The sequence below is a fragment of the Chiloscyllium plagiosum genome, unplaced genomic scaffold (genome assembly GCF_037043375.1).
Source record: "Chiloscyllium plagiosum isolate Xiang-an unplaced genomic scaffold, Cpla_swu_hap1 HiC_scaffold_26, whole genome shotgun sequence".
In the NCBI taxonomy this organism is placed as follows: Eukaryota; Metazoa; Chordata; class Chondrichthyes; order Orectolobiformes; family Hemiscylliidae; genus Chiloscyllium; species Chiloscyllium plagiosum.
The window spans coordinates 17,562,585-17,579,267 of NW_028270164.1; the positions used below are offsets into that span (position 1 = coordinate 17,562,585).

The 16,683-nt window shown below is 40.6% G+C and overlaps 1 protein-coding gene across 8 annotated transcripts in view; it reads right to left on the reverse strand.

The window, feature by feature from the left end:
• LOC122563116 (plasma membrane calcium-transporting ATPase 1-like) overlaps positions 1-16,683 on the reverse strand; it is a 391,378-nt gene that overhangs the window by 78,570 nt on the left and 296,125 nt on the right. For all 8 annotated transcript variants that reach the window (XM_087973527.1, XM_043716559.2, XM_087973531.1 and 5 more), the window contains 3 exons: positions 14,151-14,365; positions 7,258-7,500; positions 6,463-6,704 (listed from right to left, as the gene is read on the reverse strand). In XM_087973527.1, the coding sequence (XP_087829653.1) occupies positions 6,463-6,704; positions 7,258-7,500; positions 14,151-14,365 (700 nt within the window). The remainder of the gene's footprint in view (positions 1-6,462; positions 6,705-7,257; positions 7,501-14,150; positions 14,366-16,683) is intronic.

The following is a 16,683-nucleotide window of genomic DNA, read 5'->3' on the forward strand; positions in this document are numbered from 1 at the left end:
TCAGTGTGGACTTGATGGGCCAAATGGCCTGCTTCCATACTATGGGGACATGATGATTCTGGTTGGAGGTGGTTATATCCCCTCCTGAATTGCAGACTTTGCTGTAACATGGGTTAAGTCCACTTGTGGATTGCGAGCAAGAGTTGACTCGAGTGCAAAATGCTTGCTTGCGCCAATTGTGATGCTGTACTCCACCTGCTTTGGTTCAGTTGGTAAAGTTTGGGAGTCATAGTAGGTCACTTGATGGTTAGTGGTAAAAATAAATCTAGAAGCGCAGACTTCTCAACTGGCCCAACAAGTTTATCTGTGGAGTCAAACCCTCCATTGTTTGGGATTTCCCATGTTAGCAAATCCCGTATCATGAAAATAGGTTAGGAGGCAAAAGCAAACAGCAAAACATTTAGAGTCATAGAGATGTACAGCATAGAAACAGGCCCTTCAGTCCAACTCGTCCATGCTAACCAGATATCCTAACCCAATCTAGTCCCACCTGCCAGCACCTAGCCCACATCCTATTCATATACCCATCCAAATGCCTTTTAAATGTTGCAATTGTACCAGCCTCCACCACTTCCTCTGGCAGCTCATTGCATACACATACCACCCTCTGAAAAAGTTGCCCCTTTAGTCCCTTTTATATCTTTCTCTCCTCACCATAAATCTATGCCTTTTAGGTCTGGACTCGCCCAACCCAGGGAAAAGACTTGGTCTATTTATCCTATCTATGCCCCTCATGATTTTATAAACCTCTATAAGGTCACCCCTCAGTCTCCGATGCTCCAAGGAAAACTGACCCAGCCTATTCAAACTTCTCCCTCTAGCTCAAATCCTCCAACCCTGGCAACATCTTTTTAAATTTTTTTGAACCTTTTCAAGTTTTACAATAGGGAGGAGAAATATTCCAAATGTAGCCTCACCAATGTCCTGTACAGCCGCAGCATGACCTCCCAGCTCCTGTACTCAATACTCTGACCAATAAAGGAAAGCATACGAAACGCCTTCTTCACTATCCTGTGACTCCACTTTCAAGGAGCTATGAACCTGCACTCCTAGGTCTCTTTGTTCAGCAACACATCAGAGGACTTTACCATTAAGTGTATAAGTCCTGTAAAGATTTGCTTTCCCAAAATGCAGCACCTCGCATTTATTTAAATTAAAGTCCATCTGCCACTTCTCAACCCATTGGCCCATCTGGTCAAGAACCTGTTGTAATCAGAGGTAACCCTCTTCGCTGTCCACTACACCTCCAATTTTGGTGTCATCTGTAAACTTACTAACTATACCTCTTATGCTAACATCCAAATAATTTATACAAAATGACAAAAAGTAGTTGATCCAGCACCAATCCTTGTGGCACTCCACTGGTCACAGGCCTCCAGTCTGAAAAACAACCCTCCACAACCACCCTGTCTTCTACCTTTGAGCCAGTTCTGTACCCAAATGGCTAGTTCTCCCTGTATTCCATGAGATCTAACCTTGCTAATCAGTCTCCCATGGGGAACCTTGTCGAACACCTTACTGAAGTCCATATAGATCACATCTACTGCTCTGCCTTCATCAATCCTCAGGTTTTTTGAAGTAGTAATAATCAGGTTTGTGAGACATGATTTCCCACACACAAAGCCATGTTGATTATCCCTAATCAGTCCTTTCCTTTTCAAATACTTGTGCATCCTGTTCCCTTAGGATTCCCTCCAACAACTTGCCCATCACCGACGTCAGGCTCACCAGTCTATAGCTCCCTGGCTTGTCCTTAGCACGTTTCTTAAATAGTGGCACCACATTAGCCAACCTCCAAATACAAATCTCTCAGTAAGAGGCCCAGCAATCACTTCCCTAGCTTCCCAGAGTTCCAGGGTACACCTGATCAGGTCCTGGGGATTTATCCACCTTCACCCGTTTCAAGACATCAAGCACTTTCTCCTCTGTAATATAGACATTTTTCAATATATGTCACCATGTATTTCCCCACATTCTGTATCTTCCACGTCTTTTCTACAGTAAATACTGATGCAAAATACTCGTTTGGTATCACCCCCATCTCCAGTGGCTCCACACAAAGGCTGCCTTGCTGATCTTTGAGGGGCCCTACTCTCTCCCTAGTTACCCTTTTGTCCTCAAGATATTTGTATGAACCCTTTGGATTCTTCTTAATTCTATTTGCCAAAGCTATCTCATGTCCCCTTTTTGCCCTCCTGATTGCTCTCTTGAGTATACTCCTATTGCCTTTATACTCTCAGGATTCACTCGATCTATCCTGTCTATACCTGACATCTGCTTCCTTCATTTTCTCAACCAAACCGTCAATTTCTTCAGTCATCCAGCAATCCCTATACCTACCAGACTTTGCTTTCACCCTGACAGGTATATACTTTCTCTGGACACTAATTATCTAATTTCTGAAGGCTTCCTTTTTCCCCAGCCATCCCTTTACCTGCGAACATCTGCACCCAATCAGCTTTTGAAAGTTCTTGCCTAATACTGTCAAAATTGTCCTTTATCCTATTTAGAACTTCAACTTTTAGATCTGGTCTATCCTTTACCATCACTATTTTAAAACTAATAGAATTACGGTCACTGGCCCCAAAGGTATTCCTTCCCCCACTGACTCTCTTGTTTGCTGTGGATTCTGACATGGAAAAAGGACAAGGCTGACTGAGGTTCACAGCTAGATTTGTCCTCCTAAAATGAAAATCCTAGCAATGCTCACACACTGGGGGAGGAGAATAAAGAAATAATGCACGCGGTGGGTGGGTGGGTGGGAGAAGAGCAGTACTTTGGATGGGTGGTCGACACAGAGCTGGGGAGGCGAAAGGGAATTGATTGGAGCACTGAAAGCTGGGGAAGTGCACACGAACAAGAAGGTTGTCATAATTAGCTGACTAGATCTCCACTTTCCCCTCACAATCCAAAAATGTGCAGATTAGGTGAACTGGCATGTTAAATTGCCCATAGTAATCAGGGATGTGTAGGTTAGGTGCATTAGTCAGTGACCTATCACCTTCATCCCCTCCCCCACTCACCTATTGTACTCTATGCTACTTTCTCCCCACCCACACCCTCCTCTCATTTATCTCTCATTCAGGCTCTCTGCCTGTATTCCTGATGAAGGGCTTTTGCTAGAAACGTCGATTTTCCTGCTCCTCGGATGCTGCCTGAACCGCTGTGCTTTTCCAGCACCACTCTAATCTAGGCATTAGTCAGGAGTAAAATGTAGAGTAATGGGGTAGAGTAATGGGGTAGGGGAATGGGTCAGGGTGGGTTGCTCTTCGGAGGGTCAGTAAGGACTTGTTGGGCCGAAGGGTTTATTTCCACACTGTAGGGATTCTATGATTCTAGATCTGAAACAGGATAATGAAAAACTGCAAACATTGCCACATCCACCATTGTGGATTCATCTGTCAAGCCGGAAGCAAATGTCACAGATCTGAAACCTGGCCACTAAAATTCTGAGCAGGTGGCAACCATATTGCTTTTGCAACATGACTGGAGTGGTCTTCATCTGCCTCAGCAAGAGCTGCATGTCATTACTACACTTAGCTAGTGAACCTCAGGAAGCAAGACAGAAGTGGACTACAATTATTAGGTGCAATCTAATGACAATACTAGTGGTAGCCAGTCAGACATTTCTCATTCATCACTAGCAGTAGAGACTTGGCATTGGAATATCTATGAACAACTCTTTGGTCATGATTTAACTACAGCAAATCAACTATCCCCAGCACAGAGTCTTTGCAGTGCAGTGCATTGTAGTGTAGTCTTTGAGCCAGGAGACTTGGGTTCAAGTCCTATCTGCGTCAGAGTCATGTAATAATATCTCAGGTTAATTAGGAAACATTTCCCCAATATACCCCGCTAGATAAAACCAGAGTTCCTCTAAGTTAGCACTTCCAAAGTGCTAATGAAATCATTAGGTCAACAATTTACATGAGGTACTCTCCTATGTTTCCCTTGCTTGGGGAAGATATGTTTTAAGTTGAATCAAAAGGGGCTTAAAAAAAAGTCACCTGAACTCATTTCTTTTTACCATGAAGGAATCAGCTTTAAAACACTTGTTAAATAAATGCTAGCTTTGCCAGCACAGCACACTTCCCAAAAATTAATGAGTAAAAGTTAATATACATTCATTACCCAACCATATATCATGTCCGTATCTCACCGGTTTAATTTTCGGACAGAGGCACCGGAGGTTAAAGAATTTCCACCTTGGCAGTAATGTTCAGACTGCAAGGCAGTTGATATCTGATGAGGTGAACATCTAATATAAGGGAGACCGTTAAATGTCTTGGGGCTATTTCCCAGCCTTGCCTGACACCAGTCTGAACTTTTAAGGTGCCTGATTCAGATCTTTCACTCTAGTTAGTTGCTGTAATATCCCCATGAGATGGTGGCAGAATTTCTTGGGAATACAGTCCAATCATGATTTACCGAACCAGTGTGGTCAGACTGATGATAGAAGAATTCCTGTTGTCCTCACTTGCTACACTTGGCGTCAGAACCGACTGGGGGTGAGGGGGAAGGTTCAGCTATTGCAAATAGATGATAAAGGGCTAGCATTTCAGGAGGGAGCAGATAAAAAGCTACGAAGACAATCTGTTGCCAATGTCACTGTAGCCTCAGTGACATTAATGATTAGGAGGGGCTTGCTGCTAATCCTTCAAAACGGCGATAACATGTCTCAAGCTAGATGATGCTTAATTGCAGATACCTTCATAATGACAGAGCAAGATTACAGAGATAGAAAGAAAGTAAAGCGTATCCTACACATGGGATCTCACTACCTCATGCCTCCTGTGCCCTAAGATATGGGCTGAGAATTAATCTGTTCAGACACATGAAAACCTATGGCAGAAACTCACTTCCCTAAGCAGTCATCATCTGTGAAGCCAGGGACAGCTGTCACACAGTTTGTTTTCACAGTTTTCAGTTTGTTAAAATTAACCACATTTCCTCTCTTTCCCACTTGACAGATTACTTTCTGCACCAATCCCAACTTCTTCAGACCACCGCCTAAACAGAGTGCAAGTAGTAAATAGCTACAACTCAAGATGTTCGGATTACAGTAAGAAATTCACCAGCAGTGAAATGCTGCAATTTTCATCTCAGCGCTCCATTACAGAGTGTCAGCATAACGTGCTGCACCACCAGCCACATTTTGCTTTTTATGGCTCTTCAAAGCTTTTCCTCATGAGTAAACATTGGCTTCAGTATAACGTTTAACGATAAGTCTAGTTCAATAACTGACTGAAGATAGCAGTCAAATATATACAAAAGAATATATAAACCTGAAAATGCCTGAACGATGAAATTGAATCTTGGCTTGAAAGTGGATTGGTCCCAAGATCGGCAATATTGAACAACTTTGTCAACAGTTTACCGGTTACTCAGATCGAGATTAGTTTATGCTTAAGAACAGAGAGATGTAAACTTGATGGTGAAAAAATATAAATGCTGACAAAAACAGCTCCAAATAACAAGTATATTGGCCTGGGAACATTTACTTTCTCTCTCTGCAGATACTGCCAGACCTGACTGTCTCCAGCACTTTTGTTTGAGATTTTCAGTATATACAATATTTTGTCTTTGTTTTGGCTCCTAAAAAGTTTACTGAATAGATTGGATAGTGTAATTTGAGAGATAAAATCTCTGCCTTGATCACTGTAAACTGCCCAACCCATTTCCTTCCAAGTTTGTATTGTGACTAGCGTCACCAGGATACCAACCTTTTGACAAAAAGTCACACCACATTCCAGTCATCACTGATGGGTGTCTTGTCATTCACTTTGTCCCCTAGCTTTTATTATTTAATAAAATGAAATATTTGCAAAAACCAGAAGTTCTTTACGTACATTTGCTGTTTATCCAAAATAAAAAAAAACTGTAAATGATTTTTCAGTCATGAATCCCAATTAACTATCACTTTCAACTTCAAAACGACATCACGCAGCCATTAGAGAAATGCTAAACCGAATAATTCCACTGATGGTCAAAGTTATTGTTTCATATTAGCAAGTTTAATGTCAGCAATCCTGTTCTGGATATAAAATAATGCCCAGGAATGTAAAAAGTTGTTTGAATCTATTTTTCTACTTTTCATGGTAGCACTAGTAAATAGTTTTGAAACAATTTGCCAACTCTTTTGCAACAAAGACAAAAGCAAGAATGAGAAAACAGGAAGAAAAATCTATATAATCTCTCAAACATTTACTTTAAATGTGCTTATGACAGGAATATATGCCATACATCTTCAGATACCATTGCTAAAGGCTTCTGCATACAATTTAATTGTGACACAATATCAGTTTGGAGCAGATTTTATCACTTGGTTACACCTTCTTCAAAGCTTGGAGAACAACTTGACCCTTTATAGCCAATTAAAATTAGAAATTCCCTTTCTGGTCATTCCCACTGATACTTTATGACTCGGTGAACTGTGAAAATAGCTAAGAAAAACTTGCTCACTTGCGTAGGAGAATCTCGGAGGCCCCCTTGCTGTACATGCGAAAACTCCCATCAACATTCTTTAGTACAGTGCTCATGGATTTGCGTGCAGAGTTGAAGGTATACACCTTATAGAGTTTCTCTTCTGGAATTTCATTGCGTATGGCCTGATAATCTTGTTTCAGATCCAGCACAAAGCCAAGCAAAGCACATTCAGTCTTGTTCCCTACATGACGAGGAAGGCCTCCTTCTTTCTCAGGGGGCTAGGGAATGATGGGACAAATTAAAGAAAGGTCAACCATTATAAATGCAGCTAACATTCCCAGTCAGTCAAAATCATTAGCCACATGCACCAAAAATATGACCAAAACTTTGGAGAAATCAAACTGCGCAGCATCTTTATTCATCAATATGTTCACTGTGGAAAGCCATTAATCATTTCTTCCTTTCCAAAGTATAAACATCTTAACTAAAATATATAACTTCAGTGCAGTGGATGTTCAGGAGGAAAACTTTCCAATGTATCTTAAAACATTCAAAGACTTGGAAAATTACAAACTAGACTGATAAAAGACTTCTGTTTATATTGTGTACAACAGAAAAGTGGACTAATGCAGATATAAAAAAGGGCATTTTTTTATACAAGGAACAGTTATTCAACTTTGGAAAACATTCAAATGTTTCTTAAATACTAATGTTGATTTTAACAAGCATGTTTACAGTCATGACCATTAGGAAATTAAATTATAACACATCATCTCTCTTAAACCTGGAAAATGACAAACTCAAAGTCTTTCCTGCCAAATCTTGGCTCACCAGTATTTTGGTAGTATAAGCAGAGTTGATGGCAATTCCATTGACAATCCGTTCCAAAACTTTTGGTAAAAGTGCATCTGGGGCAGGTATTTGCCTGTAGTGTGTTTCTCCAATATATGATTGTACTACAGTCATCCTGTTCATGGTGAGTGTACCCGTTTTGTCTGAGCAAATGGCTGTAGCATTGCCCATAGTTTCGCAGGCATCCAAATGTCTGACCAAATTATTGTCCTTCATCATTTTCTGTCAAAACACATTTAAAAATGATAGGGTTACATAAGCACTCAATTATTCACCTCTACTTGAAAATTTGGCACTCAACATGATAACTGAATGAATGATCTGGGTGTAGGATAAGTCAAGTAAACAGAGGTAAAATTATCCTCTCATATATCCCTATTTTACTTTGCAATAATGAAAAGTTTACTTTTCTCAACTCAAAAATAATTATAATCTGATGATGCAGCTGTATTTTAAAAAGCACAAAATTATCACTTTATTATTTATACTACTTAATTAAACTCTTGGCTTTTTTCTACATTACAGTTATGAAAATTATGGAGACTTCCTGAATCTGTTAATGATATTATACACATGTAAATTCTTTGATGCAAAATAAATGTATTTGAATTAAAGTCTTTAAATTATCTGGCATAGACAGTAAATGACATCTTTCACTCTTTGAAGTATCTTCATTTATAGAGCCACAGAGTCATAGGAGATGTACAGCACGGAAACAGACCCATCTGTCCAACTTGTCCATACCGACCAGATATCCCAACCTAAACTAGTCCCATTTGCCAGTCCCTCTCAACTCTTCCTATTTATATATCCATCCAGATGCCTCTTAAATATTTCAAATGTACCAGCCTCCACCACTTCCTCCGGCAGTTCATTCCATACACGCACAACCCTCTGCGTGAAAAAGCTGCCCTTTAGGTCTCTTTTATAACTTTTCCCTCTCACCCCAAATCTATGCCCTCTAGTTCTGGATTGCCCCACCCCAGGGAAAAGACTTGTCTATTTATCCTATCCATGCACCCTCATGATTTTATAAACCTATATAAGGTCACCGCTCAGCTTCCAATACTCCAGGGAAAACAGCCCCAGCCTATTCAGCCTCTCCCTATACCTCTGATCTTCCAAACCCAGCAATATTCTTCAGATTGGAAGGCGACCAGAATTGCATGAAATATCCTGAAAGAGGCCTAACCAATGTTCTGTACAGCCACAACATGACCTGCCAACTCCTATACTCAATACTCTGACCAAGAAAGGAAAGCATACCAACACCTTCATTATCTTTTCCACCTGCAACTCTACTTTCAAGGAACTATAGACCTGCACTCCAAGGTCTCTTTGTTCAGCAACACTCCCAAGGATCTTACCATTAAATGCATAAGTCCTACTCTTCTTTCAGTAAACTGGATAATAATTCTGGCCATTCTGACAATTATTTTATTGATTAACTGCTTTTTTTCAGGTTTCCAGTGCAATTATGAATGCAAATTTGTGCAACATATATTTTGTTCAGTGTCAACATTTATTGAATTATTCTCATGCAATAGTTATTTTAATCTTAGATCAAGAACTTAACTACTGGATGGCCAGGTGTACATCTACCACTTATATCACTGCAGTAGAACAGCTTTCTACAATTACTGTACCACAGATAAAGTACATGTTTAACATACACAGCCAAGAAATTAAAGAAAACTTTTGAAAACATGTTGATGAAAGCAAGGACTAACAAATCAGTCTGGAAAATAGACAGCATCTCAGATCCACAAAGCTGCAGCCCCTAATTCTGCACTTATCTCTTATTGGCACATAATTCAGTTGAGGAAATAAGAGTGATGACTGCCAATGCTGATCTGTAACCAGCTGACACAGGAAGCTGAACATTTCTTTAGCTTCTTTGGCTATACTTTTCTTCCCCATTGCATGCTGTACAGAATAAGTGAGCCAGCATCAATATATTATCTGGGGAATTCAAAGGCTGGGATTTGAGCCAATACCTCCTACTCTACCCAATCGATATTTTTCGATGAGTAAGGGTCACTGGACCCAAAACGTTAACTCTGCTTTCTCTCCACAAATGCTCCCAGACCTCCTGAGCTTTTCCAGCAATTTGTTTTTATTTCTGATTTACAGCATCCACAGTTATTTTGGTTTTCATTACATTTTTCAAACAGTTTGAAACTTGTCAACTACTTAATATGACTTGAGATAGTTCAGGATTGTTATTACAAGGATCTTAAATCTTCACAGCACAACTGACTACGAAACCTCTCTCATAACGTGCCAAATTAAATGCACTTCTCTACAGAAACTTTTGATGTTGCCCAATCACTCTGTAATTAGAGTTCTGAACTTGCAAATGCAAGATAATGTTTCCAATCTGTCTTAAACAGAGTCCAGGCTGAAAAATTGTCCCTCTTTTTAATACCACATATATTTAAACAATAAAGACAGACTGTCATAGTCATATAACTGTAAATTATACAGCATATTACACAGCATTCATAATTCTGTAACATAATCACACACTATTGTGAAGTTACACTGAAATTGTAACATCTCACTGTTATTGTGCTATAATGGAAGACAGAGATCTAATGAATAACATCATTGTTGAATAATAGATTGGAAGGAGGGAATGCTGGCTTAATGCTTTATGACAATAACCTTATAGTATACAATAGTTAGGTGGAATATATTCACAAGGCTTCTTTAGAAAATTTAGGGAGGAACAATTATAATTAACTGACTTTTAAAGCATCTATTGAAAATAAATGGCCCAACAACTCCATTTCAAATTAGCATATTTTGGACATCTAATCCGAGGGTATTTTAAAAAGTCTAAAGTTTTTAAAACTGAGTGGAATGAGTAAGAGAACACAAAACCTGTAACCAGAGACTGGCACTTACAAATAAAAAGACATCAACATCATTGTCTACACTGAAACATTTGTAAAAACGTCAATGGAAGTGGGTGTGGTAGGAAGCCAGGGCTGAGGAAAATTAAATAACCAAGTCAAAACACAATCATGCTAACAATTCTAATCTGTTGCATCGATGGTATGCTCAGTTACACCTGCACTAACAAAGTGTTGGCCCGCTCCTGTAGCTACTGATTTATTTCACTGCATCCGCTCCTCCACCTTTGATACACCAACTCCCAATAAAATCATTACAACCCACGGTCGCTCTGTGGTTAATGCTGCTGCCTCTCAGCGCTAGAGGTCTGGGTTCAATTCCTTCCTCAGGCAACAGTCTGTGTGGAGTTTGCACATTCTCCCCATGTCCACGGGGTTTCCTTTGGGTGCTCTGGTTTCATACCACAGTCCAAAGATGCACACGTTAGGTGGATTGGCCATGGGAAATGCAGAGTTAGAGGGATAGGATAGGGGATTGGGAATGGGTGGGATGCTCTTTGAAGAGTTGGTGTGGATTCAAATGGGCCACTTCCACACCATAGGTATTCTAGAAAAATACCCTTTTAGTTTGCCATGCCCTCATTCCCTTAAATCCACGGGACACAGGCTTGAATTGATGCGGCAGACAACTGGTTTAGAAAATCGATGACAAACGTGGCTGGAACATGTGAAATGTTATCGGGCCTAACTCTTCTGACAAAACCACTCCCTGTTCTAGGATGGTCCTGAAATGATATAATAGCCCCCATGTTTAAACTCTACTGCAAAATTCCTTCTTAAATCCCACTTTCCATTCCTCTCTCACCCTAACTATATGAAAGGAGCTCAGGGTCTTCTTGGTTACTACTAAAGACCATTCAGTCAGACATCTGTGACAGCCCTCAGTTCCTCATACAGTTCCCCCATCCTTACTGTGAACCCGTACATTCCTCTTCAAGCTCATCTTGCATGATACCCTCCTCCTGCCCCTCGACAGTACTCCCACTAACTTGAAGGTTCGGTGCCTTCAGCCGTTCCCTTTAAGATTTGCTTTCATCACTCATCCCTCAAAAATAAAACCCCTTGATCCCCTGGTTTTCTAAACTTCTGTCCCATTTCCAAATTTTTTGAACATGTTGATTCCCAAAGCCCCCCATCCTTCCTGCAACACCTTGAATCAAGTCTCTGCTCATGCTACACAGCTGAAAACAGTTCTTATTAAAGTCACAAGCAACATACTGAGTAATTGAGACAAAATTAAACAACCCTTCCTCATCTTTCTTACCTACCTGGTACCTGACAGATTGTGGACTAGACCAGTACCATCCCCACCGCTATCTAGTTGGGTGGAACTGTTATCCTGATTTAATCCTCATCTAATCATACCCAGGGCATGACATTCATACAAAATACACTTCTGATAACTAAAAGTCACTTGAGGAATTAATTCTGCATGTGTCAGACCTTTCGGTGGGAGAGCATTTCGGGTGATAGTGATCACATCTCCATGACCTTTACTATACTCATGGAGAGAGATAGGAACAGACGGTATGGGAAAGCATTTAATTGAGGGAGGGGAAATTACAATGTTATTAGGCAGGAACTGGGGCACCTAGATTGGGAGCTGATGTTCTCAGGGAAATGCACAACAGAAATGTGGAGGTTTAGGAAGCACTTGCTGAGTGCTGGACAGATTTGTCCCACTGAGGCAAGCAGGGGCTGGTAGGTTGAAAGAACCTTGGGTGATAAGGGATGTGGAACATCTAGTCAAAAGGAAGAAAGAAGAGTACTTAAGGTCGAGGAGGCATGGATCAGAAAGGGCTCTAGAAGGTTACAAGGTAGCCAGGAAGGAACTGAAGAATGGTCTTAGGAGAGCTAGAAGGGGATATGAAAAAGCTTTAGTGGGTAGGATTAAGGAAAACCCTAAGGCTTTCTACATTTGTGAGAGAAACAAAAGGATGGCCAGAATGAGGGTAGGGCCGATCAGGGATACTGGGAGGATCTTATGCCTCATGTCTGAGGAAGTAGGGAAGATCCTTAATGAATACTTTGCTTTAGTATTCACTACTGATAGGATTCTTGATGATTTAGAGGACAATGCAAAACAGACTGATATGCTAGTACAGGTTGATGTTAGGAAGGAGGATGCGCTGAAAGTTTTGAAAAACGTAAGGATAGTTAAAATCCCTGGGCCAGACAGGATATACCCTAGGCTACTTTAGGAAGTGAGGGATGAGATTGCTGCACCATTGGTGATAATCTCTGCGTCCTCACTGTTCACTGGAGTTGTGCCAGATGATTGGAAGGTGGCAGATGTTATCCCCTTGTTCAAGAAAGGGAATAAGGATAATCCTGGGAACTACAAACCAGTCAGTCTTACGTCTATGGTATGCAAAGTATTGGAGGGGATTCTGAGAGACAGGATTTAGGATTACTTGGAAAACCATAGTTTGACTGAGATAGTCAGCATGGCTTTGAGGGGGGCAGGTCATGCCTCGCAAATCATATTGAATTCTTTGATGTGACCAAACTCATTGATGAAGGCAGTGCAGTGGATGTGGTGTATACATGGATTTTAGCAAGGCAATTGATAAAGTTCTCCATGGTAGGCTCATTCAGCAAGTAAGGAGGCATGGTAAACAAGGAAACCTGTCTGTCGGGATAGAGAATTGGCTGGCCCATAGAAGACCAAGGGTGGTGGCAGCAGATGGAAACTATTCAGCATGGAACTCGATGACCAGTGGTGTTCCACAGGGATCAGTTCTGGGACCTTTGGTCTTTGTGATTTTTATAAATGACTTTGATGTCGAAGTGGAAAGGTGGATTAGCAAGTTGGCCGATGATACGAAGGTCGGAGGAGTTGTGGATAGTGTGGACGGCTGTTGTAGGTTGCAATGAGACATTGACAGGATGCAGAACAGGATTGAGAAGAGGCAGGTGGAGTTCAACCTAGAATAGTGTGAAGTCATTCACTTTGGAAGGTCAAATTCGAAGGCAGAACACAGCAGGATGTTGGGGTCCAAATCCATAGATCCCTCAACGTTGCCAGGCAGATAGATAGGGTTGTTAAGGCGGTGTATGGTGTGTTGGCTTTCATTAGCAGGGGGATTGAGTTTAAAAGCTGTGAGGGTTATGCTGCAGCTCTACAGAGTTATGGCTTGACCACACTTGGAATATTGTGTTTCGTTCTGGTCACCTTACTATAGAAAGGCATGGAAGCTTTAGAGGGGGTGCAAAGGGGATTTCCCCAGGATGCTGCCTGCGCTGGAGGGCATGTCTTACAACGAAAGGTTGAGGGAGCCAGGGCCTTTCTCACTGGAGCGAAGGAGGATGAGAGGTGACTTGATAGAGGTATACAAGATGATGAGAGGCATATATAGCGTGGATAGCCAGAGGTTTTTTCCCAGGGCAGAAACGTCTATCATGAAGGGGCATAATTTTAAGGTGATTGGAGGAAGGTTTAGGGGAGGTGTCAGTAGGTAGGTTCTTTACTCAGATGGTGGGTGTGTGGAATGCATTGCCAGCAGTGGTAGTAGAGCCAGAGACATTAGGGACATTTAAGCAACTCTTGGATAGGCACAATGAAGTTAGTACAATGAAGGATATGTAGGTTAGTCCAATTTAGAGTAGGATAGAAGGCCGGCACAACAGAGAGCTGAAGGGCCTGTACTGTGCTGTAGTGTTCTATGTATATTGATTGAAGGTCAATGCCTCTTATACTTGTCAGCTCACTCCACTTGAAAACAATACACAACTTGTACTAACCCTCAACTGCTTTCCAATCAATCAAATCTGGAAAACAGTGGAACCAATTTTCTACAAATGCTGAACATATTTGTAATTTGTCATCAGGCAAAATCCAACATAAACCCATTCCTTTACAATCTTCCTCATGGTCTCTCTTATGTTTGCCAACCTTGACTGTGTACTGGGTTTGGCCCTTTATCTAAAGTTTCAAGTATCCTCTGATCTTACCTTCACGGAATAGGCCAGAGAGATCGTGACAGCAAGTGGAAGACCCTCTGGTACAGCCACTACAAGCACAGTGACTCCAATGATGAAAAACTTCACAAAATACTGGATATAAATTGGGGTACAATCTGCTAGCCATGGTCTTCCTTGAATCCCAAAGGTATCAATAACGAAAAACAACACAAGGATGATGACTGTGACTGCTGACATCAGCAGACCTGTGAAGAAAAAGGGAAAGAGAAACCGGATTCAGCCTCAACTACCAATTTTAGCAACATTTCCTTTTTATAGAGCAGTCCTCAAATCATAAAACATACATTTCAGTTGATTATCCATTTAGAAACAGAGAACTACATTTTTAATACTGCATATTATGATTATCTGTTTCTTATTATCCAAGTATAAACATCAGCACGTTGGCTCAGTGGTTTGGGTGGCATAGTGGTTAGTACTGCTGCCTCACAGCTCCTGGGACCTAGGTTCAATTCCAGCCTTGAGCGGCTGTCTACATGAAGTTTGCTCATTCTCCCCATGTCTGCATGGGTTTCCTCAGGGTGCTTCAGTTTCCTTCCACACTCAAAAGATGTACTGGTTAGGTGGATTGGCCATGCTAAATTGCTCGTGGTGTCTAAGGATATGCAGGTTTGGTAAATTAGCAATTGGAATTGCAGGGTTGCAGGGTTACAGGATAGGTGGATCTGAGTGGGATGTTCTTCAGGGTGTCAGTGAGGACTTAATGGCCTGCTTCCACACTGTGGGGATTCTATGAAAGCTGGTGCTACTGTGAATGTCATATAGGATAATCTACTATTCACATTGAACTAATTTAGGAAAAGGCTTATTAATTTATTCAGTATGGCGCATTTAATAAATATAGTCACATAATTAACAACAGTGGGATGAATGAGGATATCTACCTTTCTAGTCAGTCCCATAATTTAGACATTAATTCCATCATATTTTAAGATTTTGTTTGTGAATCTTGGATATTTTTAAAATTAAAAGGGGAGTACTTTTCTCAAAGGCAGCAATAACAACATTATCAGTTTAACTTTTTTCAATGATTTTGAAAGGTAAGAGAAAGTGACGGAATGAAAAGTACCATTTAATCAAGGGCTAGCTACTCTTCACAGAAGAATATACCTAACTGGTCTTAGGCGTTTTAACAGAAAAATATTTTTGCATAACACCATACCATGGTTTCACTGCTCACTCAGAAAACAAGATTTCATCATGGGTGGACTTGCCATGTGGGTACTGAGCAAGGTAATTTATTACTTCATAAACAGATCAAATCAGGCAAATCTCACTTCATAAAAACTGGCAGATGGGGAATATTATCCAACCATTTCTTCACACTGAAGAATATTATTGCACGACTTGTGGATTTTTGTTTTTCACCTCACTGCCAACTCCTTGGCCCCACTCACCTCATTTACAATTCAAATCCAGCATCTTGATATCACTGAGATGCACTTATCAGGAAAAGCATCAACCTTTGACGAGACCCACCAATATGCCTCTTCTACCATCAATTACTAAGCTGGACCTCATCTGTGCAATGATCTAAAGCATTTGCAAAAAGTCTAGTGTTGTCACAGGGATGCGTAGGGGTGGGGGTGTTGCTGGAGATGGAAAAGACTGCTGAAAGTCTAATGGGATTTGTTTATCATGGAATTGTATCAATAGAAATCAAAACATTGAGAAGTAGACTGCCCTGTCCTCTTTGCTGATGAGGAAACAAAAGCATTCATCAAACCATCCATGTTGTAGACAACCTCTCTCTCCGTCAGACAAACTACTGATGTGCTTCTAGATAATAATCACTGGTGGAACTTCCAAATTCCCATTCAACCACGTAAAATTAAATCGAGCAAAATTCCAAAAGTCAGATTTTAAAGCTGACTTACTCAACCTTATGGAATTTAGCATCCAAATTTTCATCCATCATGTCAGCACCAAAACATTATAGCAATCTATGCATCAATCTATTATTAGTTTAAGCTTCATGTTACCAACTTGGCTATATTTTTCTAATTGCCAAACATGCAGCCAGCAGAAAGGTTTGAATTAACGCTTCTGCTAGCACAAACTGAAAGGTTCCTCGGATTGAACACCTGGAAGATATCTACTAGGTACATTCTAGCCTTTTTCATTCACTACCTTGTTTTCTATTCTCAAGTCAACTTGGTCCAACTCACTAACTTACCAATTTAATGAATCTTAACCTTCTTTAAAAGCCTCAAGCACCGAACTTGTCCAAAGACTTTGAAAAACTAAGTAAGTTACATCCCGTGAATCACTCTCCTACTGCCATGACAGGAGTAGATAACAAGGGAACCAATTAGTTCTAAAATTATGACTGCTGTTAGGTGTTTGTGTTCTACAGCTGAACATGAACTTCCCAATTCTACATGTTTATCTAACTTGACGTCAATTTGCTAGCTTACATCTCACTCCCATTTTCACTTGTCAGGAATCATCTGGTACTTTCTAATTTTAACGTACAGCATTGATATTTTTGGATTTTGTTTCT